This window comes from Panthera pardus, unplaced genomic scaffold (assembly GCF_024362965.1).
Source record: "Panthera pardus isolate Hobbes unplaced genomic scaffold, ASM2436296v1 HiC_scaffold_13, whole genome shotgun sequence".
Classification (NCBI taxonomy): Eukaryota; Metazoa; Chordata; class Mammalia; order Carnivora; family Felidae; genus Panthera; species Panthera pardus.
This window is the reverse complement of record NW_026526688.1, coordinates 199,816,278-199,842,923: the sequence shown is the minus strand read 5'-3', so window position 1 is coordinate 199,842,923 and position 26,646 is coordinate 199,816,278. Positions and strand designations below refer to the sequence as shown.

Below are 26,646 nucleotides of genomic sequence, written 5' to 3'. Positions count from 1 at the left end.
GGTGTCGTTGGGCCACAGGATGGAATGGACAGGAGAAGAGTCCTCCCTCTGGGTGATGGATCTGGAGAGTGCTCCCTGCTCACTCTTCAGGGGCGGGGCAGCTTCCAAGAGCTTCTGTGCCGGTAAAGGCAGGCGGGTCAGGGCAGCGAGGAATGAATTATGGATCATGCTCTAATAAGTCACATGATTGCAAAGGGAGTTCATGCTTCTCTGAAGACAGAACGGACCTTTCTGGAATCAATCCGTGGGGATGCTGATTGTGCCTGGATAATCCTTCATGGCATGTTGAGAAAACCGCTCCCTCCTGCTCAGCAGGGCTGTGGCCGGCCTCCACCTCTGCCTTCCCAAATGGCTAGACATTCCAGCGCCCCCAGGCCTATCAGGTCACGCTCGACCTCAGCTCACAAGTACTGAGCATCTACAGCTTGCCTGGAGTGCTGGCATCCATGAGACCCGGCCCCAGCTCCCTGTCTGCCTCCCTGTCCCCCTCCACCACCCCCCAAAGCAGCTCCTGCCGAGGCCCCTGACCCCCTCCCCTTCCCCTTCCCTGCCCCCCTGCCCAAAGCAGCTCCTGCCGAGGCCCCTGACCCCCTCCCCTTCCCCTTCCCTGCCCCCCTGCCCAAAGCAGCTCCTGCCGAGGCCCCTGACCCCATATTCCTGAATCTGGTGGATCTGTCAGTTGTCCCCCCTTGCCTTGCTCTTGCCCTGTCAGGAGCTGCTCTCTGTCGACTCCTTCCTTCTTCTAGAACCCCTTCTTCTTCTAGCCTCCCTGGTCCCCCCTTGTTCTCCTTCTAGCTCCAGGCTTCTCGTTTATGGCCTCCCTTGCTGGCTTCATCTCTTCAGCTCCACCTGCGAAGGCTGGCATTCCTGCATGCCGGAAGGTTCTCTTCTTGCTGTGCATGCTCTCCCAAGGCGATCTAACCCTGGTGCTACCACTGACTAGCTCTGTGGCTTAGGAGTAGCTTACTGCACCTCTCTGTGCCTCGATCTTCTCTCATCTCTAGGATGGCCCTAACATCTGTGCCTACCTCTCCAGGTGCTGCAAGGACCACACGCTCCCCAGCTCCTAGCACAGGACTTGATGCATCATAGGGCTTCACTCATTCATTCATTCATTCGCTCACTCGTTCATTCACTCATTCATTCACTCACTCATTCAACGCATACTTCTGGAGGGCCTCCTGCATGCTGAGCTCTGATTCCAGGCACAGGGGATACAGTGAGAAGCAAAACAGACCCAGGCCCTGCTTGTTTGGAACCCGCGTGGTTTGTCACGTGGGAAACAACCATGAGGCAGAGCAAGGGGACCAGGGGAGCAGAGTCATGCTGTCAGGGGCAGTGCCGCATGGGGTTAGGCTAGCACAGGGCTGGGGGCTGGGGGGCTGGGGGGGGGGGGCTCCAGACTCACCATGTCCAATCCAGCTGTGGGCCTTGACCAGGTTAATGCTGTTTTCTCGTCTTGGCCGTGTGACTGTTGCTAGCACTCGGCCTCTTTGTGCCTCAGTTTCCTCATCTGTGACACGGGGCCACATCACCTACCTCGTAGGGCAGTTGTGGCGATTAGTGAAAGGTGACAGGAGTCACCTGGATGCAGGTGCCATTAGCTGTCAGTCTAGACCCTATCTTAAGGCTTTGTCACCCTGTGGCTGGGAGGGCACCTCCACCAAATTGAAGGCCCGGGCCTCCCCTGGAGAAATATGGGTGCTGGAGGGGCAGTTAGCTCATCATGGCGCCCCCGCGAACCAGGAAACCAGCCCCGGCCTGGCCAGGCGGGCACAGAGGCCTGGAGGGACCGCCGTCACCTCCCCGGGGCACAGAGCTAGCAGTGTGAGTGACCAGTGCTGTGCTAGGCCGGGGACGGCATAGGGGAGCCACTGATCTTTATAACGGCCCATTTTTCAGGGTGCGGTCCTCAGATCCTCTTCCAGAGTCACCTGGGAGTGTGGACGGAACATCCAGTGTCCTTGGTCCCACCACGCACCTCCTTGTGCCCTGAGCTCTGGGCTCCCCGGGGACCTGCCTTTTGAAACACGCGCCCCGGGCAACTGAGGCTCACTGACGTTTGCAGCCGGTGGCCTACGGGTTGCTCCGGTGATGTGGTCTCCTCTTGATAAGGACAGTAGTACATCCAAACTACTCAAGGTGTGGTCGCCTGGGAGCATCACCTGGGAGCTTGCGAGAAATGCAAATCAGAGTCTCCGGGGGGGAGGGCCCAGGACTCTCGGCCTTAACAAGCTTCTGCGGCCGCCAGTCTGAGAAGCGCTGGGTCAGTGTTGTGAATGGCAGGGCCACCTGGCGATGAGCAGGTGCCCGGCCCAGGCGGGGAGGCCCCGGCAAACGCCGGTTGCCATTTGAGTGCCCAGGCAGGGACGCCAGTCCCTCTCTCTCTCCGCTAACCCCGTTTCCCTCTTCCCAGGGTCCCAAGTGATGGTGGTTTACACGGAGGACAAGCTGAGCCCTGCAAAACTGGTTAGCACGGCGGAGCCCGGAGCGGCGCCTGCTGGCTGGTGGGTGTGAACCGCGGGATCTCCGCGCCTCAAGCCACGAGGAAGCATGTCTAAGAAGGGCCGGAGCAAGGGCGAGAGGCCCGAGATGGAGACTGATGCCGTGCAAATGGCTAACGAGGAGCTGCGGGCCAAGCTCACTAGCATCCAGATCGAGTTCCAGCAGGAAAAGAGCAAGGTGGGAGGGGTGCGGCCTCCCAGCTCCGGGACGGGGCGCGCGCCCTGGTGGACGATACTCCCCTCCGCTCTGAGTGGAGGGTGTGTTCCGGGCTGGGGCTGGGGACGGGCACTGGACCTCTGAGCCTCAGCTTGTCCCTTGTTAAAACGGGTATAACGTCAGTGGTGGTACCACCGGGATTCCACTCCTGGCCCCGTCGCGTCTCTCTATGACCTCGGACCAGCTACGTTACTCTCCGCGTGGTAATCTCCCTCGCCTGCGAGATGGGGTCATGGCGGTACCACCCGAGGGGCCTGTGGCTGGGAGTTAGGAGGCGAGGGTATTAAAGAGTTTGCAGCAGGGTCTGGCTCTGTGACGGGGCACCGGAGCTCTGGTGGGGCGAGACTGAGCTTTGGGGCCGCTCGGCACCATCGCCAGGTGGGTGCCAGGCCGGCCGTGCGCATCCAGTTAGAGCGCGGCTGTGACAGGCACCCTGTCACAATGGAGGAGCGCGGGCTTTCTCACCGCACAGACCTGGCTTTAAACTTCAGCTTGGCCCCCGACTGGCTCCGTGCCCTCGGACAGGTGACATAAAGTCTCCAGGAAGAACCTGTTTCTTCCCGTCTGCAACGCGGCGTCATCATAACCAGCCAGTTCAGTGTCCTAAAGATGCAGTGTCACGGATACAACAAAAAGCCCATCGGTGTTCTCGCTTGGGTGGTTTGAGGGCAGCGCGGGCTGGGGCTCTGTGGTGTCCGTGGGAGAAGAGAAGGGGGGATGGGAGCTTGCTCCCGGGTAGCCTGAGTGGCCGAGGGTCTGGGCTGTTCTGGGTAGGATGGGGGAGGTTATACCCACGTCTGCAGTTGGTATGTCTTCCAGCACCTGGGGCCCCGGGAGGGGACAGCCGGGGTATGGCTGCAGGTGTCCTGTCTTATTGAGAGCTGGGCCTCGGCAGCAGCGGTGGGGGTGCTGGTTGGGGTCCAGCCCCCAGGTGGGGAGCGGAGCTGGGGCCTGGGCCCCCGACTCGGCCCCTGGCTCAGGACAGCGACATGGAGAGCAGAGGCAGAGTCCAGGGCCTGGGGGATAAAGGCTGGGCTCCTGGAGCTTGGGGACAGGTGCGCCCCTTCCCATCCGCAGACACTCAGGATTCCAGGCCCGCGGCCGTCACCGGCACGGATGCCCGAGGTGCCAGGCTGGCCACACTTTGTGCAGCTCGGGCGGGATTCACCTGCTGGGATCCCTTGGGCCTGGCACGTCCCACCCAGAAGCAGCGACGGCGGCTGTGGTTGCCGGGAAGCCGCACGGCCAAGGTCATTCTGCCAGGGCTCCACCACCTAATTCGCCTTGAGGTCCGGGGGCAAAGCCACGTAACTGCCCATGCCTCCGTTTTCCCATTTGTTACATGGGGTCCTCTGATGTGCCCGCCCCCCTGGGTTGTCGGCAGACTGGATGAGACAGTCACACACACGTGCTGCCCGTCACACGCGGTCACACGGCAGTTGGCTGACATTTATTATGTGTCTGCTGTGCAGGTGACAGCGGATGCCTCGGAGGGCCTCCTGACCCTGGCAGTGACCTGCGCGGTCAGGGGTGGCTTTCTCCAGTTTATAGGTCAGAGAGGAGAGGTGACTTTGCCCAGGTGCGTTAGCTTGCTGGGGCCACCGTAACGAAGCACCACGGACTGGGTGGCTTAAAAATTCCAAAGAACTTCTTCCGGAGGTTGGCAGTCATGGGACAAGGTGTGGGCAGGTGGGTTTCTCCAGAGGCCTCACTCCTTGGCCTGTAGATGGCCGGCCATCTTCTCCCCATGTCCTCACATGGCCGTCCCCCTGTGTGTCTGTGTCCTGATAAGGATACCGGTCATAACAGGCCAGGGCCCACCTACATGACCTCATTTAACTTCTTTTAAGATTTCACATCTTCTAAGATTCTCTCTCCAATTATAGTCACATTCTGAGGTCCCGGGGGTTGGGACTTCCACATGAGAATTTTGGGGACACACCTCAGCCCATCCCACAGCAGGTCCACACAGGTGTAGGTGGTGGCACTGGGCTGGGAGCCAGGCCTTCCCCGTCACCTGGCCGCCTCCCTGCTGGGCACGCCCGGCTGCCTGTTTTCTCAGCCCGGCCATCCACGTGGGCCCTCGGGAGGGCTTTCCCCGTGTCGCTGCTGGGGGAGCTCCTGTCCTCAGAGAATTCCGCACGGGGCTTACTGGCTGGTAGGAGAAACATAAATATAAAGTTTACAGTCGCATTTAAACGGTATTTTTATATGATCTCATAAAACTGTTGTCGATGCCCCAGTTGAAGCATTGTTTTCCCGGAGGATCGCCGTTGAGCAGGGGCGGATGAGGGGACGTGGTAAATGTCTCTGTGGATTCATTCATTCACTGAACAGCCTGTACCGTTGTTCCGTGCTGTGCGGAACGGCACGGGGGCAAGGGGGCCCGAGCAGGCTTCGCAGAGGCCGTTTGGAGCCGGCTCTTTTTTAAGGCTTTTGCTGGTGCTCCCACGGTCCCGTGAGCACCCCGGTCGCCAGTCAGGGGCGCCAAGGCCCGTGGGGCGAAGTCCCTGCCTTGCTGGCCAGCCCTGCGGTGGGCAGGGGCAAAGCAGGGAGATTACGGTTAGGAGAAAGCTGCCGCGGTCGGGCGGTAGGACCAGGGTGGCTGCAGGGAGTGGATGAAGTGGCCAGGCCTGGAAATGGGGAGCCAGCCCTGACGGATCGGATGAAGGACAGGGTGGAAGGGGACAGAGACGGGGGAGGCCGGCTTCGCCATTCCGGCTGCAGTGGCAGGTGGCACTGGCTCAGAGGCTTTTCTGCACCGGCCCCTCCCTCCTCCTCCAGGGCGCGGTCCCTCCCTGTCATTTTGCTCCTGTCTTATATGCAGCCAGGTGCTCGTCTGTGCTGCTGTGCCGCCAGACTTGGGAGTGGCTTGGAGGCAGCTGGCGGGTAGAGTGCTGGCACGCTTTAGACCTGCTCAGCGCTAAGGAGTCGGGAGCAGGTGCTCTGTGCACAGCCCGGGCCAACCCAGCCTCGCTCTGCTCTGCTCGGGTCGTGGCACCTGGGCTCGGCCCTCGGCTCCTCTGCGACCCAGCAGGGCCTTCTCCCTCGACCCCGTCTTCCATCCGCGTCCCTGCCCTAGACACCTGTCTCAGCAGGCCCGACCTCCCCCAGGCTGCCCTGCGCACGCCTCTGCTCCCCTCCACACCCCTTCCTTCTTTTTCACCTGTGAGCAAACTTCCCTTTATCCACTCAGTGCTTTGGGTTTTCCTCCTCCCAAGTCCCCCCGGGCAGCTGCTGATGTCCCTGTTTCACAGTCAGGGTTCCTCAGAGAAGCATGGAACCAATAGGAAATTGTGTGTGTGTGTGTGTGTGTGTGTGTGTGTAGGGGTGGGGAGTGGGAGGGAGACATTTTTTTTTTAAGAAGTTGGCTCACATGGTTACAGAGGCTGGCAAATCTGAACTTTGCAGAGCAGAGGCAGCTGGAAATTTCAGCAAGAGTGCATGTTGCAGTCTTGCGTCTTGAAGCAGCCTGGAGGCCAAATTCCTCTCGTTGAGGAGCTCAGCCTTTTCACTCGAGGCCATCGACTGATTGGGTGAGGCCCACCCACATTATGAAGAGTCAGCTGGTTTACTCAAGGTCTGCCGGCTTAAATATGAGTCACTTCTTTAAACACTTTCACAACATACAGATGGGTTTCTTGCCAAATGAGTTGGTACCACGGCCCTGCCGACTTGACACGCACCATTCACCATCGTGGGGCTCAGTAATCACACATCCGTGCAGGCTTGGGATGCGACCGACCCCTGTCGGCAATAACCAGGGAAGTCGGGACAGCGTTGCCTCCTGGGAAGGACAATGCCAGAAGCAAATATTAGTCCCTCGCTGGGGGCAAGCACGTTAAATGTTTAAAGTTCTGGCTTCCCGGCATTGCGTCCACTAGGAAAAGACTCCCAGTCCCAGCCCAGGGAGGGGGAGGCCCGGGACTGACAGGTTCTCCCGTCTTGTTTCTGAGATCACAAGTGTTTGATGTAAGGAGATGCTGACTTTGTGTCTTTGCCTGGCTTACTTTTTGCTTCTTTCTCCGCTGTCAGAAGGATTTATCCATACCGAGGGACACTGTAAAGCTCCTCACCTGACATTAATTTCAAAATGTGGGCATGCCATAAACAGCGTAGGCCGGGGAAAATGTTGGCCACCTTCCGCAGAAGTCGCGCGTGTCTTCTGTGAGGTACAATTGGTTCCCGTTCTCTGGAGACTGGTGTGATATAGAAAGCAAACGGACTGTAAAGGGTTCCTGCCCAGTGTGTGTTTTTGTGGGCTACTTGAAAAGGGGCGAATATGGCGTTTTGGAGCGCCTTAAGCAAATACTCCCTGGGCACATTCTACAAGCCATGGTTTAAATTTTGCTGATTAGACGGATGCGCTCAGGCTGGGTTGGCAGCCGGGGATCTGAGGAACATGGCTCTGGGGCCAGGGGCCTGGGGGTGAGCCGGGCTCTGTCCCCTGGCAGCCCCTCCCCCCAGGCAGGTCTCGGAGGCATCTCTGAGCCTCCACTGCCTCCGGGCAACACAGTCACCTCCCTCCTGGGACCCCCTAGGGATTAATGTGGGGGATGCTGTGGAGCCCCCAGCCCGCGGAGGGGACAGGTCAGCGAGGATGGTTGCCCTCCACTGCCCCTCTCTGCCTCCATCTGCTCTGTTTTCCCTGTGCCCACGGTCCAGTGCACGGGCACTGAAAAGGTACTTCTGGTGTCAAAATGTGTCCATCTTTGGTGAGTGACGATATCTGCTTATGTGTCTTGTGACCGATAAGTCTCCGAATTGGAAGGGATGTCAAAGGCCTGACTGCCCTCGCCGGCATCCGCAGGTGGCTTTCCACCTCTAGCGAAATTCCCAAGAAAACAGTAGCAAGTGAAGAAGCAGGTGGGGCTGCTGAGGGTCAGGACCACAGGGGTGGCAGGCGAGGGAACTGGGGTGGGGGTGGGGGACCCGGCGAGGGTCTCGGGGGCCCTCCCGCACAACGGGGCGCGGGGAGGTGGCGGCGGGGCCTGGCCGGCTCCCCCAGCTCCGACCCTGACCCGTGTCCCCGTCGCTCGGGCTGCAGGTGGGCAAACTGCGCGAGCGGCTGCAGGAGGCCAAGCTGGAGCGCGAGCAGGAGCAGCGGCGGCACACCGCTTACATCTCGGAGCTCAGGGCCAAGCTGCACGAAGAGAAGACCAAGGAGCTGCAGGCGCTGCGCGAGGTGCTCATCCGGCAGCACGAGCAGGAGGCGGCGCGCACCGCCAAGATCAAGGAGGGCGAGCTGCAGCGGCTGCAGGCCACGCTGAACGTGCTGCGGGACGGCGCGGCCGACAAGGTCAAGACGGCGCTCCTGGCCGAGGCGCGCGACGAGGCGCGCAGGGCCTTCGACGGCGAGCGCCAGCGGCTGCAGCAGGAAATCCTGGAGCTCAAGGCTTCGCGCAAGCAGGCCGAGGAGGCGCTCAGCAACTGCATGCAGGCCGACAAGACCAAGGCGGCGGACCTGCGCGCTGCCTACCAGGCGCACCAGGACGAGGTGCACCGCATCAAGCGCGAGTGCGAGCGGGACATCCGCAGGCTGGTACGTGCTGCCTGCGCCCCCTCCCGGCTGGCGTGCGTGCCTGCACCCCTTTCTTCCCGCCCGCCCGCCCGCGCGCATCCTCTCCTTTGTGCCTTCTTCCCTGTCCGGCTTGCATGCATGCGTTCCTTCCTGTGTGTGTGCGGTAAACGCCGAGTTTTGAGGACCCGCTGTGCGTCAGGCACGGTTCTAGCACGGGGCTTCTAGCAAAGCCCCTGCCGTCCTCGTGGTGGTAAAGGGGCGTTGGGCAGGTAGAACTCTTCTCGCTGGGTGTGGGATCCTTGGTCCTTCTTGGAACAGCTCAGAACCACAAGTTTCTGTAAAATGGGGTTAATAGGTTAACGGCCAAGGTTGTGGTAAAACAAAAACAAAAACAAAAAAACGACCGTGGAAGCTTATCAAAGTGCTGGGCATTTATTTATTTATTTACTCATTTAATTACTAAACTGGAGCACGCTTATACCTCCAGGTAAGATGTGGTAGGTAGGGACAGGCCAGCCATTCTGTTGCAACAACTGGGGAAAGCCAAAAATTGCAAGCAATCTCATCTCATCTCATCTCATCTCATCTCATCTCATCTCATCTCATCTTATATTTTTAAGTTTATTTTGAGAGAGACAGAGGCGACACCAGCAGGGGAGGGGCAGAGAGAGAGAGGGGGAGAGAGGATCCCAAGCAGGCTCCGGGCTATCAGTGCAGAGCCCGATGTGGGGCTTGAACCCATGAAACTGTGAGATCACAACCTGAGCCGAAACCAAGAGTTGGATGCTTAACCGACTGAGCCACCCAAGCGCCCCACAAGCAATCCTGTTTTTAAAGGCTGGAGGGCTATGGAAGGCCCGAGGTCTAGAAGAGCTAAAATTTCAAGGAGAGGAGAGAGAGCCTGGCCCAGGAGAGCTGACGGTTACCAGCCGACAGCTTCTTCCCTATGGGACATTTGTGTATCCCAAGAGCAGGCTGGGGATGGGGCTTCCCCCCAGCAAAGAGACTCCACCAGGGCTGAGACAGGTGAGCAGGGCTCTTTGCCATCTCTCATGGTCAGCATGAAAAGTGGGAAACTAAGGAGCCCCCACACTGGGGGGGCCGGTTCACACCCCAGATATTTCCTGAGTTCTGGGGTAATGCGGGAAGCCAGCGAGTCGGGGTGGAAAGGCAGAATGAAATCTCCCAGAGTCGTGTCATACTTAGGAAACAAAGCTCGCCAGACGGGGGAGGGGCTGCAGCAGGCACACCACCAGTCTGCCTCTCAGGACGACTGTCAGACTTTGAGCCTGTGTGCTGCAGGAGGCTGAAAAGGCGAGCAAGCTAAGTTTCTCAGGGTAGAGTCAACAGCAGTGACAACAGTGATGTTTCCAAGAGGCATATCTTGATTATGAGGATGCAGTGAGGCTGAAAGTTGTAAGGGTGGAAATAGATACAACATCCAAACACTAACCACCAGAAAGCTGCTCTGTATTCATGTTGAAGACCTCAAGGCAAGAAGTAATACTACAGACAAGTAGGGGATGCCTTTTTTTAAAAATTAAAACATTTTTTAAAGTTTATTTATTTTGAGAGACACAGAGACAGTGTGAGTGGAGAGGGGCAGAGAGAGAGGGAAAGAAAGAATCCTAAGCAGGCTCTGTGCTGCCAGTGCAGAGCCCGACTTGGGGCTCGAGCTCACAAAACCGAGATCGTGACCTGAGCTGAAACCAAGAGTCAGAGGCTTAACCAACTAAGGCACCCAGGTGCCCTGGGGACGCTTCTTAATAATAAAGGGGTCCATTTGTAATAGCACTTAGTAACGAAACTTCCAAATGTGCAAAAGAAAAGCATCAAAACTAAAAGGAGAAACAAAGCCACAGTTGTAGTTGGAGAATAAGACTCTGAGCAAATAATAGAACATATAGACAATAGATGAACAAAGACATGGAAGATTTAAACAGCATTCAGTTAACCAACTGGAGGTACACTGACAAAATATGGTATTTCAGCAGCTGCACATACTGTTCTCTTCAAGGGAACCTACACACTTTCTTTCAAAAATTGTGCTTCTTAGAATAAAACAGATTTTAGACAAAAAGGAATAAGTGCTGAAAACCAAACATCTAAGCTTCCATCTTGAGAACGAAGAAAAAGAACAGCAAATTAATCTCTGAGAAAGCAGAATTGAGGGGCTTAATCAATAAGGACAATCAACGCATCAAAAGTTAATTAAACTAGGTACACTGATAAGTCCTGAGGAATACCAATGAAGGAACAGAGACAAGTCCCCCAGTGTACAGAATGTAAAAGAGACACTACTACAGCCCTTACAGAAATTAAAGAGACAGTATGAGTACTTTCTGAACAGCATATGCCAGTGAACAAGAAATTTGGATAAAATGGGCAGATTTTTTGAACAAGTACAACTTAACCAAACTGACACTATAAGAAATAGAAAATGTGAGTAGTCCTATAGCTGTTAAAGAAGTTAAATCTGTAATTAATAGTTTTCCCTCAATGAAAAGTCCAAGCCCAGAGACTTCACAGGTAAATTCTATAAGTATTTAATGAAGAAATAAAACTAATTACACAGACTCTTTCAGAAAAGAGAAAAAGGGAACATATTCTAATTCATTTTATGAAGCCAGCATAACTGACTCCCAAACCAGTGATATACAATAAAAGAAAAAAATTAATCTTTTATAAACATAGACACAGGAGTACTAAATAAAACATTAACAAATAAAATCCAGCAATATACAGAAGGGCTAATAAATATAACCAAGTTGGGTTTATTCTAGGAACACAAAGTTTGGTTTAATGTTAAAAAATCAGTGAATATAATTCAGCTAGTAATAGAATAAAGGAGAAAAAAGCCATATGATCATCTTAATAGATACAATAAAAGCGTGTAGTAAAATTCAACATCACAGTATAAACTCTCAGCAAACAAGGAATAGAATAGAATTTTCTGAATCTGGTAAAGGGTTCTACAAAAAAATCTACAGGGGCGCCTGGGTGGCTCAGTCGGTTGAGCATCTGACTTCGGCTCAGGTCGTGATCTCGCGATCCGTGAGTTTGAGCCCCACGTCGGGTTCTGTGCTGACAGCTCAGAGCCTGGAGCGTGTTCCAGATTCTGTGTCTCCCTCTCTCTCTGACCCTCCCCCTGTTCATGCTCTGTCTCTCTCTGTCTCAAAAATAAAGGTTAAACAAATTTTTTAAAAAATAAAAATAAACAAAAAACAAAAAAATCTAACGTATAGTGATATTGAACATTTCCCAGCGAATTCAAGGACAGAACAAGATATCCACTATCACCACTTCTGTTCAACATTGCACTGGCTAGGACCTCAAATCTGAAAGACAATAAAAAGAAAAGTTTTAAAGATTGGGGGAAAAAAGGGGGAAACCGCCGTTATTTGCAGATGCTGTGATTGTGATGTAGAAAATCCAAGAGACTCTACAAACTATTAGAATTAGTAAGTGAATTTATCAAAGCCTCTCAATAGAAAGTAAATATGCAAAATAAAACTGTGTTTCTATATATTAGCAATGTGTAATGGGAAAATGGAGCTTTACAAAAGACCATTTATAATAGAGTTCCAAGACCTACGAATAAAGTCTGATGAACGTTGTGTAAGCTGCAACACGCTGAAAGCTTCAAAACACTGCTGAGGAAAAATAAAGGAGACCAAAATAAATGTAGGCAGAAGCCATTTTCATGATATAAGTATCAGTACTTCCATAAATGATCTATAGATTTAGGGCAATCCCTGTCACAACCCCAGCAGGGTTTTGGGTTTTTTTTGGTAGACATTAGCAAGTGCATTCTAAATTTGATAGAAAAATTTAAAGGACCTGGAGTCACAATTCTGAAGACAAAAAAGCCCAGGAAACCTGACACTACCATGTAACAAAGCTTACTATTAAGACCAGCTGAAGGATACGTGGATGAATCACTGACCAGGAGAGTCCCCAGGCAGCCCTATGCACGTGTGGTCACCTGGTTTAGGAAACAGGTAACATCATAGTCCAGTAAGGAAAGGGTGGTCTTTCCATAAACAGTGTTGAGGTAGGTGGGCATCTGTAAAACAGGAACAGTGATCCTTGCATCCTGCCATCCGTGCATCCATAGTGATTAATTCAAGGTGGACCATAGATGTGGATGTTAGAAAGTAGACTAGTGAGTTGGTTAGGTAACACAGAGCAGTATTTTCATGATCTTGGGGCAGATGACACCCCAAGAAGATTTGGGTCTTCTTGGAGTGAGAAGACACAGATACACCAGTCATATAAATGCCCTATTCGGAGAAGGTTGTACACTGAACTTTTGAGGAATAAATTTTGTTCATCCAAAGGCACCAATGAAAGAGAGACAAGGCACAGTACAGATCGGGAGGAGATCGTTTCAATACGTGTTATCATAAACCGCTTTTATTCAGATTACAAAAACAACCACGAGGCAAGAAGAAAAATAATTAAAAGGGGCAAAGAGTACTTCAAAAAGGGAAGATATACTTAAATGACAGATAAACATCTGAAGAGGCGTCCAACCTCACTGATCATCAGGGAACCACAAATAAAAATTATAACTAGATACTGCTTCATACCCAGTAGAATGGATGCAATTAAAAAAAAAAGAGGGGTGCCCGGGTGGCTCGGTGGGTTAGGCGTCCGACTTTGGCTCAGGTCACGGTCTCCCGGTTCGTGGGTTCGAGCCCCGCGTCGGGCTCTGTGCTGACAGCTCAGGGCCTGGAGCCTGCCTCGGATTCTGTGTCTCCCTCTCTCTCTGTCCCTCTTCCACTTATACTCTGTCTCTCTCTCTCTCTGTAAAAAAAATAAACATTAAAAAAATGAAAAAAAATAAAATAATTCAGCAGTTTCTTAAACTGCAATTTGCCTGCTCCCTCCCAGCACCTCTACCCCCCAGCTGTATACCCAAGGAGATGAAAACATGTTTCCATAAAGATGCATACGTGATCACTGCAGCATATTCATAGTAGTAAAAGCGTGGAAGCAGCCCATCTGTCCATCAGTTGGGGAATGGATAAAATGTGGTATCGAATGGGCTGCTGTTGAGCAGTAAGAAGTGGGATGTTTATTTACCTGAGTTCCAGCACTAGCTTAGGCATCAGAACTTCTCTTCCTTTCTGGGTGTGGGGGTGGGGTGGGGTGGGGTGGGGGGAGGTGTTATCACATCAGGGGAAGGGAAGCCTTGAGGGAGAGTCTGCTCTGGGTGCGAGTCCAGTCTTGTTTACTGGGTGACCCCAGCGAAGCTGCCTCCCATCTCTGAGCCTGTGGTGTCTATTCTGCGAAATGGGAATGATTGCGCACCTGCCCTGGGGTTATGAGAATAAAACGAACTACCGCGTCTGGCAGCTCTTACCATTTCTGTAACAAGAGACCCATGAACTGTGTTCCTCTCTGGCAGGAGAAATATACGTTTAAAGTAAAAAAAAAAAAAAAAAAAAAAAAAAAAAAAAAAATGGGGAAGAAACAAATATTTGCCTAAGGGACTGCCGGAGCTTATTTAAAACGTACCAGAGGACGTGGTGTCTGTTTCCGCGTCGGCCCTAAACAGGAATATCCTCAGTTCAGGTATTCTCGGTGGGCGTGTGGCTTTCACTGCAAACGCCCCACTTGGACGATCGAGTGAAGAGAACAGGTGTCCATTTCTCCCGTTACTTCCCCCCCCCTCCCCCACCCCCCTCCAGTTTGAAAAATGTGGCTTCTCAGGCAAGGCTGTTTGTTCGTGGCAACGTGTTCGGAAGGTGGCCCGCGTTTCATTTCTTGGTCAGCTGGATTGGGTCGGATCGGATTGGAAATGCAGGCAGGTCTGTGGACGCCCCGCTTACACATTTAACGTGCGTCTTAAGGGAAGCAAAGCAGAGGGGCGTCTGGGTGGCTCAGTCGGTTAAGCTTCCGACTTTGGCTCAGGTCACAATCTCCCGGTTTGTGGGTTCGAGCCCCGCGTCGGGCTCTGTGGGGACAGCTCAGAGCCTGGAGCCCGGTTCGGATTCTGTGTCTCCCTCTCTCTCCGCCCCTCCCCTGCTCGTGCTCTGTCTCTCTCAAAAATAAATGAAAATGTTTGAAAAAAAAAAAAAGAAGCAAATCAGAAAAGGAAGTTACGGCCCACATGGGGCAGGGACACCAGACTGGACTCCTTCCCTAGACCAGTTAGGCTCAGGCCTGGTGGCACATAAGGGACTACTCCCTCAGGACGCCGGGGCTTCAACGTTGGAAGTTTATTTCTCTCTTGTGTACGAAGTCCGGAAAGGGCTGCCACAGGGCTCCACAGAGTAGTGAGGGACACGGGTACCTCCCAGCTCTCTCCTCAGAATGGACTTTGGGATGTGGCCCTGCCCTCGTGGGCCTTCATGCTCACTGAGCGCCAGCCATCACGTCTTCGTCCCAGGTTGGCAGTAGGAGGGCCGATGAAGAAGGGCGTAGTCTTCACTGAAGAACGCTTTTCTTTTTGGAAGTTCCATACACTTCCGCTTCCACCGCTTTGGCCAACAATTACCCAGCCTCATCTACCTGCAGGGGGCACTGGGAAACGTAGTCCCTTTGCGGAGTGCACCGCAGTGTGATAAATCCGGTCTGGCGCTCTGTTAAGTTTTCCAGGGCTGCCGTAACAAGTCACTGCGAACTCAGCTGCTCCCAACAGGAATTTATTTCTCTCTCAGTTTTGGAGGCCGGAAGTCTGAAATCAAGGCGTCAGAGAGACCACGCACCGCCCCCCCCCCCGACCGCCGCTTGCAGGGAGGAATCCTGTCTTGCCCCGTCCGGCTCCTGGTGGTGGCCAGGAATCCTTGCTGCCCCCCCGGCCTGTGGCCATGCCGTTCTAGGCTCTGCCGCCACGTGGCCTGTCCTCCCCCGTGTGTCTGTGTCTCTGTCCCCTTCTCGCGAGGACGCCAGTGGTGGATCTAAGGCCCGCCCTAATCTGGTGTGACCTCATCTTCACGTCCATCGTAATCGCATCCACGGAGACCCCGTTTCCAAATAAGATCCCAGCCTGACTTTTAGGGTCGACGTGACATTTGGGCGAACGCTCACGCTAGTCACTGACCACAGGTAGGCGGGAGGAGGTGTCGGGGTAGCAGCCCCCGCTTCGTTCTTCGTTCCCCGAACTTTGGGGTGCGGTGGAGCTCACCAAGCTACGCGCACGTTGCTGGGCATGTTGGGAGCTGGCCACACGAAGGTTCTTGTCGGGACAAATGTCCTGGTGGATGCGACCGTGGGGAGGTGGTTGGATTCTGCACCCGAGGGGCACGTGGGATGGTGAGGGCGTTGCAGAGGCGGACCTGAGTTGGCCTCGTGGTCCTGCTGCTGACCAGCGCTTGGGCACATGCTTCTCTCCAGGCCTCACCTGGCTGTGAAGCGGGGCGGGTAGTGTCTACCGTGAGGGTCTTCTGAAGACAGAGCGTGTCTCGGAAGTATGGACGAGGCACCGAGCTCGCGCTGGCACGTAAGAAGGAAGTGACAGCCATCACCCAGTCTGTGTGCTTTCCCTAACTCCGTGTCAGGGTCTTTTGGTCGCAAGTGACAGAAATTCCACCTCCGACCCGTTTGAACCATCATCTGTCAGCATTTGTAACTGAAGGAGTAGGAGAAGCTTCAGGCAGGGCTCCAGAGGCACTCATCCCCCCCCCCCCCCCAAGGGATCCAGGGTTCCCAGGCTCTGCTCCGACTCATCCTGTGTCATTTTCAGCCTCGGGGGTCTCACGCTGTGCTGGTGAGATGTCACTGCTGTGCCGGGCCCCTCCCCCCATCCTCACACACACATCTCAGAGAAAGTGAATCTCCTTTTTAGCTCCTAAGGAGGAACAGGAGGGTCCTAGCTATGCTCTCTCTAGGCTATTTGTTCTGATTGGGTCCTGTATCCATCCCGGAGCTGTTGAATGTGAGGGGGCAGGGCATGTGACTGCTGTGAGCCAATCAGGGCCTGCCCTGGGAACTGGAATGATTTCAGCCCCACCCCTCTCCTGTAACATATGCTGAGAGCAGAGGCTGGGAGAGGGAGTCTGCTCGCTCAGGGGATGCAGGTCGGGGAATCTCGTGTCAGAGATTCATGGCCTTGTCAGCATCCTGGGGGAAGGGGACAGGGTTGCTGAGAACTCAGCCTGGGAGGCAGACATAAAGTCCATGAATGGAATGCTTGCCTTTAGCTGTGTGAAGTTGGCAAGTCTCCTACCCTGGGGGGCCCTGAGGACTGTGGCTGGGGAAGGTACAACAACCTGACAGATGTTGATTCCAGAATACATTCTGCGTTGTCCATTCGTTCCTGGCTGTCATCGCTGCTGGTGGAAACCGTTTTCCGGGAACCTTTCCCAGGGTGACGGGTGCGAGCCCTCTGCTCGTTTACGAGAGTAAGCGGGGAACGGGCACTTTCCTAAGATGCAGAATTTGGGGCTCCAGAGGTGTCCTGCTCGCAGTGCTGCCGCTTTGTGTGGGAGGAGCTAGTGTAATGCACGGTGGGGGCTCCATTTCTGGGCTCCAGTGCAAAGCAAGAAGTGTGTGGCCCGGATGCCGAGGGGACCCTCCCTGTTAACTTGCACTACGTCCCGCTGGCCCTGCTGATTCCCGCACTTTCTTTTCTCCCGCTTGCGCGAATCCCTCTCTCAGCCACTGCAGTGTTGACTTATTGTTTAGTGACTACGTCCCCCTCCAGAGTGGAAACTCTGAGGGCAGGGACTCTAGCCTGTTTTGTTTGCAGAGGCTTCCCAGGACCCATCAGTGACGCTCGGCTCAGTATTTGTTGAATTAATGGCAGCGCGTGAGTGGTTTACATTAATGAACTCCTTTCACGTACTGCTTAGTGCTTCTGGACTGGCCTGGGCAGTGGGAACAATTTCCGCATCCCTAAGGATTCCTCCCCACGGCCAGGAGGTGCTCCTCCCAGGGATTAGGGCCAGGCGGGGAGCTGATGGTGGGTTGCCACCAGGGGGAGCAGTGGTCACCTTCTGTCGCGGCTTCAGGCAGGCTCAGGGCTGGAGTCCCAGGAGATTGTCCTGTGGGGCTGGGGATGTGGCGGGAAGGGAGCACACTCTTTGCTCTAAAAGAAAGGCGGCTCAAAGAGTTTTTCAGAACTGTAGGACTTTTGCTTGAAAACCTCCCAGTATTTTGAGGGTACCAATTCCCCCTTCTATAATATGGTCTGCTGTTTCAATATGTTCACCAGGAGCTAACACAGATTCACGGGGGCAGCGAACATTGACCACAGCTTATAACATGCCAGGGTCTGCACTAAGATCTAACTCTCCACAACTGGACCGGGGAGGTCCTAAGAGGTCTCCGTGTCCCCACTTTATGGAGGCTGAGGCTGGGTCCGACAGGTGGCCCTGCCTGTGCTGTGCCTCAGGAGGTCACGTGGTGTCGGGGAGGGCCTTTGAATCAGCTTTACGTCTGCTGCCAGAACGGGGCTCTTAACCACTGTTCTCGGCCGTTGACTGTCTGTGGACTTGAGGTGCAACAGTCACAAGTAAGAGGTACAGATCACAGTCACGGAGTATCTTTGTTTCCCGTGACTTTCTTAACAAACGGCCACCAACTCAGTGGCTTAAGACAACAGAAAGGTATTCCCGCACAGTCCGGAGGCCAGGAGTCAGGAGTCAGGAATCAAGGTGCCGGTAGGGCCGTGCTCCCCGGGGGCTCCAGGGGAGGGTCCTTCCAGCCTCTCCCAGCTCCTGGGGCTCCTGGCAATGCTGGGCTCCCGCATCACTCTCTCCTAGTGCTTGGCAAATTATCCCTTCTAAAGCCTGTCTCCGTTTCCCAGGGCTGCTGTAATAAAGGGCCACACGCTGGGTGGCTAAAGCAACAGAACTTTATTGGCTTATAGTTTCGGAGGCGGAAGTCTGAGATCAAGGGGTCACAGGGCCATGCTCTCTGAAGGTGCTGGAGAGGAACCGTCCTTGCTTCTTCCAGGGCTGGTGGCTGCAGCCAGTCTGTGATGTCCCCAGGCTTCTGGGTCCATCTCTCCAGTCTCTGTCTCCGTCTCTACCCAGCCTTGTGGGCAGGGGCATCTGTGTGCCTCGTCTTCTCTTCTAAGGACACAGTCATAGGGACCACCTTACTCCGGTGTGACCTCCTCCTAACTATATCTGCAGCAACCCTGTTCCCAAATGACCTCACAATCTCAGGTTCTAGGAAGGACACGCAGTGGCAGGGGATACCCTAGCACAGCACCCTTACTGGGGCAGTTTCCCAGCCGTTGGCTCTCTGGAATCAGTTGAAGCGGATGGCCCGGGGCCAAAGCTTTCTCTTCTGTAAGCTGCTTTCTGCTTGGTTTCCTCTAGGGAATGCTGGACAAGACCGGGCTGGGGCGAACTGGGGCTTACTTTGAGGTTTGCATGTGGAGACGCTGAGGTCCTTTAGAGACCCCAGCAGAGGTGTCAAATACTCAGTTAGTTCTATGATTCTGGGGCTCTGAGAGAAGTCAGGGCCTGGGGAACACATTGGGGTGTCGGCTGCATATGGGGGTTTAACGTCATGGGTGAGGACGCGGCTGCCTGGGGAAAGGAAGAGGGCCAAGCCTTGGAAAGTCCAGACTTTAATGGCGGCCGGAAGAAGGTGAGTCTGTAAGGACAGAAACCAGGAAGTCATGGCATAGGGCGGGAGGGGCGGGAGAGCTTCGTGGAGCAGGGTGTGAGTGGCTTGGTCACATGTTGGTGAGGATGAAGGACAGAAAGTTGCCCTGTGGGTCTGGGGGCCAGGGGAGCATCCAAGACCTTAATGAGAGCTGTGTTGGTGGAGAGGTGGGGGCTGTGACCGGACGGGAGAGGCTTGGGGGGTGAGTGGGAGAGAAGAAGTGGGGGGTGAGTGGGAGAGAAGCTCGGTGAGGAAGTCGAGCTGTGGGGCGTGAGGTGGCTGGAGGTGCCTGGAGGTCAGGATTTTGTTTTATTTAATTCGCGTGAGAGAGAAACGAACGTAGCCCTGTTTCAGGGGTGAGCGTCTGGCCATCGAACCGTAACTTGTCTGCTCCTCTGTGCTCAGGGGAGCGGGGCCTGGGCCGTGGACAGTGGCCCCTCTGTGTCCTGAGTTTTCCCAGTTCAGCTGACCTGGGTCCTTGATCCTTCTTAACCTTTTCCTCTGGGCCTCAGGCCAGCGAGGGAGAGATTTCCGTGGTCACGAGCCCTGAGGCTGAGTGTTCATTCTTTCTCGTTTGCAGATGGACGAGATCAGAGGGAAAGACCGTGTGATCCTGGCCTTGGAGAAGGAACTCGGCGTGCAGACGGGCCAGACCCAGAAGCTGCTTCTTCAGAAGGAGGCTTTGGATGAGCAGCTGGTTCAGGTCAAAGAGGCTGAGCGGTACCACAGTAGCCCCAAGAGAGAGCTCCCGCCTGGCATCGGGGACATGGCAGAGCTCATGGGCGTCCAGGTACGGGGAGTGGCGACTCGCACAAGCACCGGGGCCCCGGGGCCCACCGCTGCCTGCCCTTCTTTCTGCGGTCGTTCCCCCCCCCCCCACCCCGGGCACCTTGCCCGCCTGCTTCCTCTCACCCCTCCCTCCCTTCCGTCTGCCCGTGCGTCTGGCCTCCCTCCCCAGACTGGCTGACGTTAACCACGTGCAGGGCCCAGCGTTAGGCCTGGGGATACGGAGGGGAGAGCAGCTGACTGCGTTTGCTTCCAGCCGGTCTGGAGCCCAGTGGGGAAGAGAAGTGAAGGCGTCAGCGCCGGGTGCACAGTAAGAGCACAGAAAGGCGCCCAGTCTTGAAGTCAGAGCCCTGCAACATGAGTAGGAGCTTAGCCAGAAGGAAAGGGCTCTGGGGGCAACGTGCTCAGAGGAAGCTGAAGCAGCGTGCCTTCGTTCACTCATTCATTCATTCATTCATTCATTCATTCATTCGTGCAGTCAGTCACCAGATGTTTGAACGTCTGTCGTGCGTGCTCTGTGCGGACAGCATACGAGGTGCTGGCGAGATTGGCCCGGTGGGTCTTGAGGGATGTCCTGGCACGTCCGTCACGGGCCTTTGTGAGAGAGACACAGCGGGCCCGGGCTGGAGCGTGAAGGTCCCCAGAGACCACGCACAGCTGTCTTGGCTTGACCTCTTGTCACTTTGAGACGAAGTCTCTTGCGGGTCCCTGGCAGGGCCTGGGGTGTCGTCCCCATGGCCTGACTGCAGGGACGCCCAGCGTGGCGTGGGGCCCTGTGAGGAGGAGCTCGCGGTCACGTCCCGCGAGTTCCCTGGGAGTGTTCCCTAAGACATCTTCGAAGTACGTTCGTATCTTGACTTTCTTTTAGGATCAACATATGGACGAACGAGACGTACGGCGATTCCAACTGAAGATTGCTGAACTGAACTCGGTGATTCGGAAGCTGGAAGACAGGAACACCCTCTTGGCAGACGAGAGGAACGAGCTGGTAATCAGCCCCCGAGAGACAGACGGTGCCTTGTAGGGTGCCAGAAAGCCACCCCGGGGCCGAAAAACCCGCCCTGAACTCATAGTTAGTGCAGAGGCCTCCTGGTTTCCTTTCCTTTCTTTCCCATTAATTCCTGACCAAAAATCTAGCACACGTTCCGTGAAGACACCTGCTCCTCCCCTTTGTTTCTACAGGAATTTATCCTGGGCAAAGAGTCAGAGCAAACAGTGAGGAGTTTAGAGAGGATGTTCACTGCAGTGTTGACGCTAGCGACCCAAAGTGACCCAAAACGAAACAAAAACCCAATTGTTCAACGCTCAAGTATTGGGCAGAGTAATTATGGAACATTTAGGCAGTGACCTGTCTACAGTCGTTAGGAGGGACGGTAGACATCGCGTTTATTTGCTCACAGTAAATTAAAGCGACACGCAGTTTACAAAACAAACACGCACATTGTCATGACGGACATTGGGAGCTGTTTTAGGTGGTGTAATGATGGATCATTTTAGGTTTTTTTTCCTCTGTTTACTTTCTTTTGCAGAAAAGTTCAGACATTTCCTTTTTAAAAATTTGTTTAATGTTTATTATCTATTTTTGAGAGAGAGAGAGAGAGAGGGAGAGACAGCGTGAGCAGGGGAGGGGCAGAGAGAGAGGGAGACACAGAATCCGAAGCAGGCTCCAGGCATCGAGTTGTTGGCACAGAGCCTGACGCTAGGCTTGAACCCATGAACCATGAGATCGTGACCTGAGCCAAAGTCTGACACTCAACCGACTGAGCCACCCAGGAGTCCCAAAGTTCACATATTTCTAATTTTAAAGATAACGAACAGGGACTCTGGGTTAAAAAAAATGAATCCCTAGGGACGCCCATTTCCTCTTTCTCTGCCCCTCCCCCACTCAGCACATGTACAGTCTCTCTCAAAATTATTAAATAAATAAACAAATAAAAAGATAATCTAGCTGGGGCGCCTGGGTGGCGCAGTCGGTTAAGCGGCCGACTTCAGCCAGGTCACGATCTCGCGGTCCGTGAGTTCGAGCCCCGCGTCGGGCTCTGGGCTGATGGCTCGGAGCCTGCAGCCTGTTTCCGATTCTGTGTCTCCCTCTCTCTCTGCCCCTCGCCCGTTCATGCTCTGTCTCTCTCTGTCCCAAAAATAAATTAAAAAAAAAAAAAAAGATAATCTAGTAAAAAGAGTAGTTTTCTGAATATGTGTAAATTTGCTGCATAAACAGCAAAGTGAACTTTTATGTCATGGGAGTCAGTCCATACACTTCTTGACAAGTGTCTTGTCATATTTCTGTTGATTCTAAATTTTATCGTGAAAGCGAGCGCATCTATAGAGTATGTGAGAGCCATGCGAGATGAACAGGGTAAGAGTCACCTCTTTGTAATCTTAACAGGATCGAAGTAAAGTCATTGCCTTCAAGTTTTTTTTGTTAATTTTTTCAAATGTTTTTATTTATTTATTTTGAGAGAGAGAGTGACAGCAAGGGAGAGGCAGAGAGAGGGAGAGAGGGAATCCTAAACGGGTTCCACACTGTCATCCCAGAGCCTGAAGCGGGGCTCGATCTTATGAACCGTGAGATCACGACCTCAGCCGAAATCAAGAGCCGGACGCTTAACTGACTGAGCCACCCAGGCACTCCTGCATCAAGTATTTTTAAAAGCATATTTTCAAGTGGCTTTAATCAGACTGTATGTCTAATATTAGATGTACGCTTTTCGCTTAAATATTCATTAACTAAAAAAAGTCCCTCGTGTACTGCATAATAGCTCACCGAGAAGATTAGAAAAGAAATGTAGCTTGTGTGAAACAATTTGGAGCACACTGAAGTGTTTAAAGCAAAAACTGAGCAGCTAGCCAGCACTTTGATCTTAAAATCATGAAATAACTACCATCAGCTGTTTGGGGTGGTTCTTACGTGCTTTTAAAACTGGTGTAAATATATCGACACCCACCAGGAGACTTTCTGTTGTTGTTTTGCCGTTACAGACGGGATATTTTCTCCTCTGTATTATTGTTCTGCAACTTGCTTTTTTCCCATGATTCATCAGTTCCGGCTGTCGTTTGGGCAGGTGCACGGCTCACGCCCCCCCTTTGAGGACGACCCGTGGTTCATTCACCCATTCCTCTAGGCTGCTCGGGTTTCTTTGCTGTTATGAGCATATGTCACCCGAAGACACATTTCTGTCGTTATCACTTGGAATTTTATTCCTGTGAGGATTTTTCAGAAGTAGAATGTATGGGTCAAAGGTCTATTTTTTTTTTCATAAAGTTTATTAATTTATTTTGAGAGACACAGAGACAGTGCGAGTGGCGGGGGCGGGGGCAGAGAGAGAGGGAGAGAGAGAATCCCAAGCAGGCTTCTCTCTGCCAACACAGAGCCTGACTCGAGTCTTGAACCCATGGAACCGTGAGATCATGGCCTGAGCCGAAACCAAGAGTTGGATGCTTAACTGGCTGAGCCACCCAGGCGCCCCTCAAAGGTCCATTTTATATTTGAGTGGGTCCCACCAGACTGCTTGATCTTAACTTTACAACCTGGTGACCAAAATCAGGGATCTGCAGTCAGTCCCTGTGCTTGATTCTTGGTTCTAGCACTTTCTGTGTGGCCACGAGCACAGCATCCCACCTCTTTGCTCTCAGTTTCTCTGTCTGTAAAGTGGGGATGGGGCCCCTCCTGGGGTTGTGGGGAGGCACAGTGTGTTCGAGAAGGCAGACCTGACCACAGAGAGCAGCCCTCAAGGGCCGGGGCAGAAACTGAATGACAGAGTTCTCCAGCCCCCGAAACCAGGCCTCACCGTGTCCACCCCTCTACGCCCAGCACCCCACATTCTGTGTTCCCGCTGCACTGAACGAGCTGTGTTCTTGCCCGCTCTGAACCTCAGGGCGCGTGGTCTCCCCGCCTGGAACGTCTGCCCGCACTTGGCTCACCGTGTTCTTACCTCCTTTACTGTCTTTGCCCTCTTCCTCTGACGTTGGGCGGGCACCCTGGCGTGCCGTCCCTTCGATTCAGCCCCCAGCACAGGGCCCCAGGCGCCAGAGGGGCTCCCCCAGCGCTGATCCCACGGGAGAGACTGGAAGGACAGCCCCTAGTTGTACAGACTCAGGGAACGCCTTCGGGTTTGATGTCCCGGCACCGAGTCTGGCACGGAGTGGGGCCCAGGATTGATTGCCTGCTGTCTCAAGAAGGTAGAGCTTTCTGCTAGGTCTGTACTTGGGGAGGAATGGTGGCCAGGAGCAGCCGGGTCATGGGATTGACCTTTGAGCGTGAGACCCAGGACCCCTGGGGGTTATGCCCAGAGGTTAAGGAAGTGCAGACCAGTGGACCCGGCACAGGTCACTTGCCAGCGGGGTGCCCGGGGGCGGATCTGTGGGCCTCCCCTGTTGCCTTACGCGAGGCCCCCCGAGCCTCGGGTGGACTACTGTGTTTGGGATCCAGGTGGCTGTGGGATCTTCCTGGGGTTTGTGGTCCCAGCGGAGGCAGCTCCGGTCCCGGGTTGGACCCCTGCTGGCCTCCGCGGTGTGACGTCAGCAGTCCGCTGGGCCTTACAGCCACCGGCCTTCTGTGTCTTTCTGATCGCAGCTGAAACGCTCCCGGGAGACCGAGGTCCAGCTGAAGCCCCTTGTGGAGAAGAACAAGCGGATGAACAAGAAGAATGAGGATTTGCTGCAGAGCATCCAGAGGATGGAGGAGAAAATCAAGAGCGTCATGAGGGAGAATGTGGAAATGGTGAGTCAGCCCTGGGTTCGAGTCTCCGCCTGGGCTTCTCCAGCCCCCGACTGACCCTCGCAGCCCACGGTCTCCGCCCAGCCCCGCCTCCCCCAGGAAGCTCGCCAGGGCTCTCCGCCCTCACCCAGCCCTGCTGGCCCCGCTTCTCTAGGAGGCACGGTGTTGAGGGCTCTGTGCCCGGAGGCAGAAGGCCAGGCAGTGCCCGCAGCTGGGTCTGCGCCTCAGCCCTGCCCCCCCCCCCCGCCCCCCGCTGCCCCCGGGGCCCCGGACACAGCCCCATTCTTTCCGTGCCTCAGCGTCTTCGTCCACAAAGTGGGGATGCGGTTATCAGCACCGCGGGGCTACCCAGAGGGTGGAGTGTTGGCATGGAAAGGCCTCACGGAATCCTTAGCTCTTCGCAGATGCTTCGCACGTGAGAGCAACAGCCGCCGTTGCATGAGGGATTTGCATTTGCTCCCATCAGAGTGCTCGGTCTTTGTGGCCAGGGCGGTGTCTTGTAACTGCTGGCTCGTGGAGGAGTCCGAGGTTCATTGTCCCAAGCGGTGTCAGTCGCCCCTTTTCCAGCAAGAAGGCTGAGGCTCTGGGAGGTGGGGTGCCCTTCTCCCCGCACCCCAGCAGGCCCCGGTGTGAGGGGGACACGATCGCCGGTGGCGTGCCTTGCCTCCCCAGCTCCCTCGTCCAGCCTCCAGGGCCCGGGTTTGGACGACCACCTCCCACCCCCATGCCTGCCCAGCCCTTTCTCTCAGCCTGTAGCTTGCTTCTGGTCTGCACCTGTCCCCTCCTCCCGCGTGGGGACTGGGTAGCCTTCTTCCCTCCCGCATCCCTGACCTCCCGCTGGGTGCTCCCTGACCTCCCTCTGGGTGCTCCCTGAGCTCCCGCTGGGAGCTCCCTGACCTCCCTCTGGGTGCTCCCTGACCTCCCGCTGGGTGCTCCCTGAGCTCCCGCTGGGTGCTCGCGCTGTAACTAACCTGCTGGCTGAGCGGCCCTGCTGGGCGCTCTCCCTCTGGCTGCAGAAAGAGAAGCTGTCGGCGCAGGCGTCCCTGAAGCGGCACACTTCCTTGAACGACCTCAGCCTGACGAGGGACGAGCAGGAGATCGAGTTCCTGCGGCTGCAGGTTCTGGAACAACAGCACGTCATCGACGACCTCTCGCTGGTACGTTCGCGCTTGGTGACATCGCTCGGTGTGGCGCCGGGTGACGCGGTGTGACGAATGGCATCGAGGCTCCAGGGCGCTGCTGCTGATGCGGGTGGGGCCTCACGGAGCTCACCCGCGTGGGCACCTTGCTGCTTTAATTCAGCCAGACAGCAGCCTCGACTTTGTGTAAAAGACGCCGCTGGTGCCTGGAGGCCGTCTCCATGGCTACTCTTTTTCTCAACTCTTCTCCCTGGTTTGCTGTTGCTAAGAAGCAGCATCCGTTTTAGGAATGGGTCGTCTGGCCTGGACACAGTGGGCACAGTTTGTCCCTGAGAAGTCTATTTTTTTTTTTTTTTTAGCTTAGTTATTGCAGACCATGAACTTGAAAGCCTGAACCTTGTAATCAGGCTAGAATTTGAAGGGCTGGCTGAGACTCTACATCTACAAGGTTAAGGGGAGAGGAGGGTGTCTTAGTAGGCGAGTGTTATATCCAGAGAATCCTTTTTCTGTCTGTGAAAGGAGCTTAGGCACCAGTAAGAGAGCATTTGCAGTAAGCTTCAGTTGGACCCTAGAAGCAAAGTGTGTTCTTAATGCCCAAGAGGGAATGTGATGGTTCCACTCATGGGTCTTCCAAGAGTAGAAAGCCAGTGATCAAAATTCTAGAAAAAGCTTTGACCATAACTGTCAAGCTCGCTTTGCTGGCCTATCTTCCTCTCTCTTTAAGTCCTTCCCTTCTTCCTTCCACCCACCAATCCATTCTCCCTCCCGTCCCTCCATCTATCTTTGCCTCTGTCCGTATTCCCATCTTCCCATCCCCCCTCCCTCCTTCCATCCCTCAGCTGTCCGGCCACCCATCCATCCATCACCCATCCATCCATCCACCCCTTCTTTCTCCCATAGCTTCTTCCTTCCGTCTGTCTGTCCATCCATCCACCCTCTCCTTCCTTCCATCCATCCATCTATCCATCCTCTCATCTTCCCATCATCCTCTCTCTCCTTCTATCCCTTCTTCCTCCCATTTCTCCGTCCATCCATCCATCCATCCATCCATCCTCCCCTTCTTTCTTCCATCCCTTCTTCCTTCTATCCATCCTTCCTCTCATCTTTCTCCATTACCCAAAAACTTGGTAGAACATAAGATGAAAACATACCTTCAATAAAATGACGATGAAGTTGAAAGAGGAATAATAAAC

At 54.4% G+C, this 26,646-nt stretch overlaps 1 protein-coding gene across 10 annotated transcripts in view; it reads left to right on the top strand.

Annotated features, from left to right (window-relative positions):
- JAKMIP1 (janus kinase and microtubule interacting protein 1) overlaps nucleotides 1–26,646 on the top strand; it is a 136,066-nt gene that overhangs the window by 60,156 nt on the left and 49,264 nt on the right. For 8 of the 10 annotated variants that reach the window (XM_053901708.1, XM_053901707.1, XM_053901709.1 and 5 more), the window contains 6 exons: nucleotides 2,417–2,682; nucleotides 7,769–8,263; nucleotides 19,392–19,601; nucleotides 20,466–20,585; nucleotides 24,171–24,317; nucleotides 25,331–25,471. In XM_053901708.1, coding sequence (XP_053757683.1) covers nucleotides 2,554–2,682; nucleotides 7,769–8,263; nucleotides 19,392–19,601; nucleotides 20,466–20,585; nucleotides 24,171–24,317; nucleotides 25,331–25,471 — 1,242 coding nt within the window. In that variant the 5' untranslated portion in view covers nucleotides 2,417–2,553. The remainder of the gene's footprint in view (nucleotides 1–2,416; nucleotides 2,683–7,768; nucleotides 8,264–19,391; nucleotides 19,602–20,465; nucleotides 20,586–24,170; nucleotides 24,318–25,330; nucleotides 25,472–26,646) is intronic. The other 2 variants (XM_053901714.1, XM_053901715.1) reach the window with 1 other exon arrangement.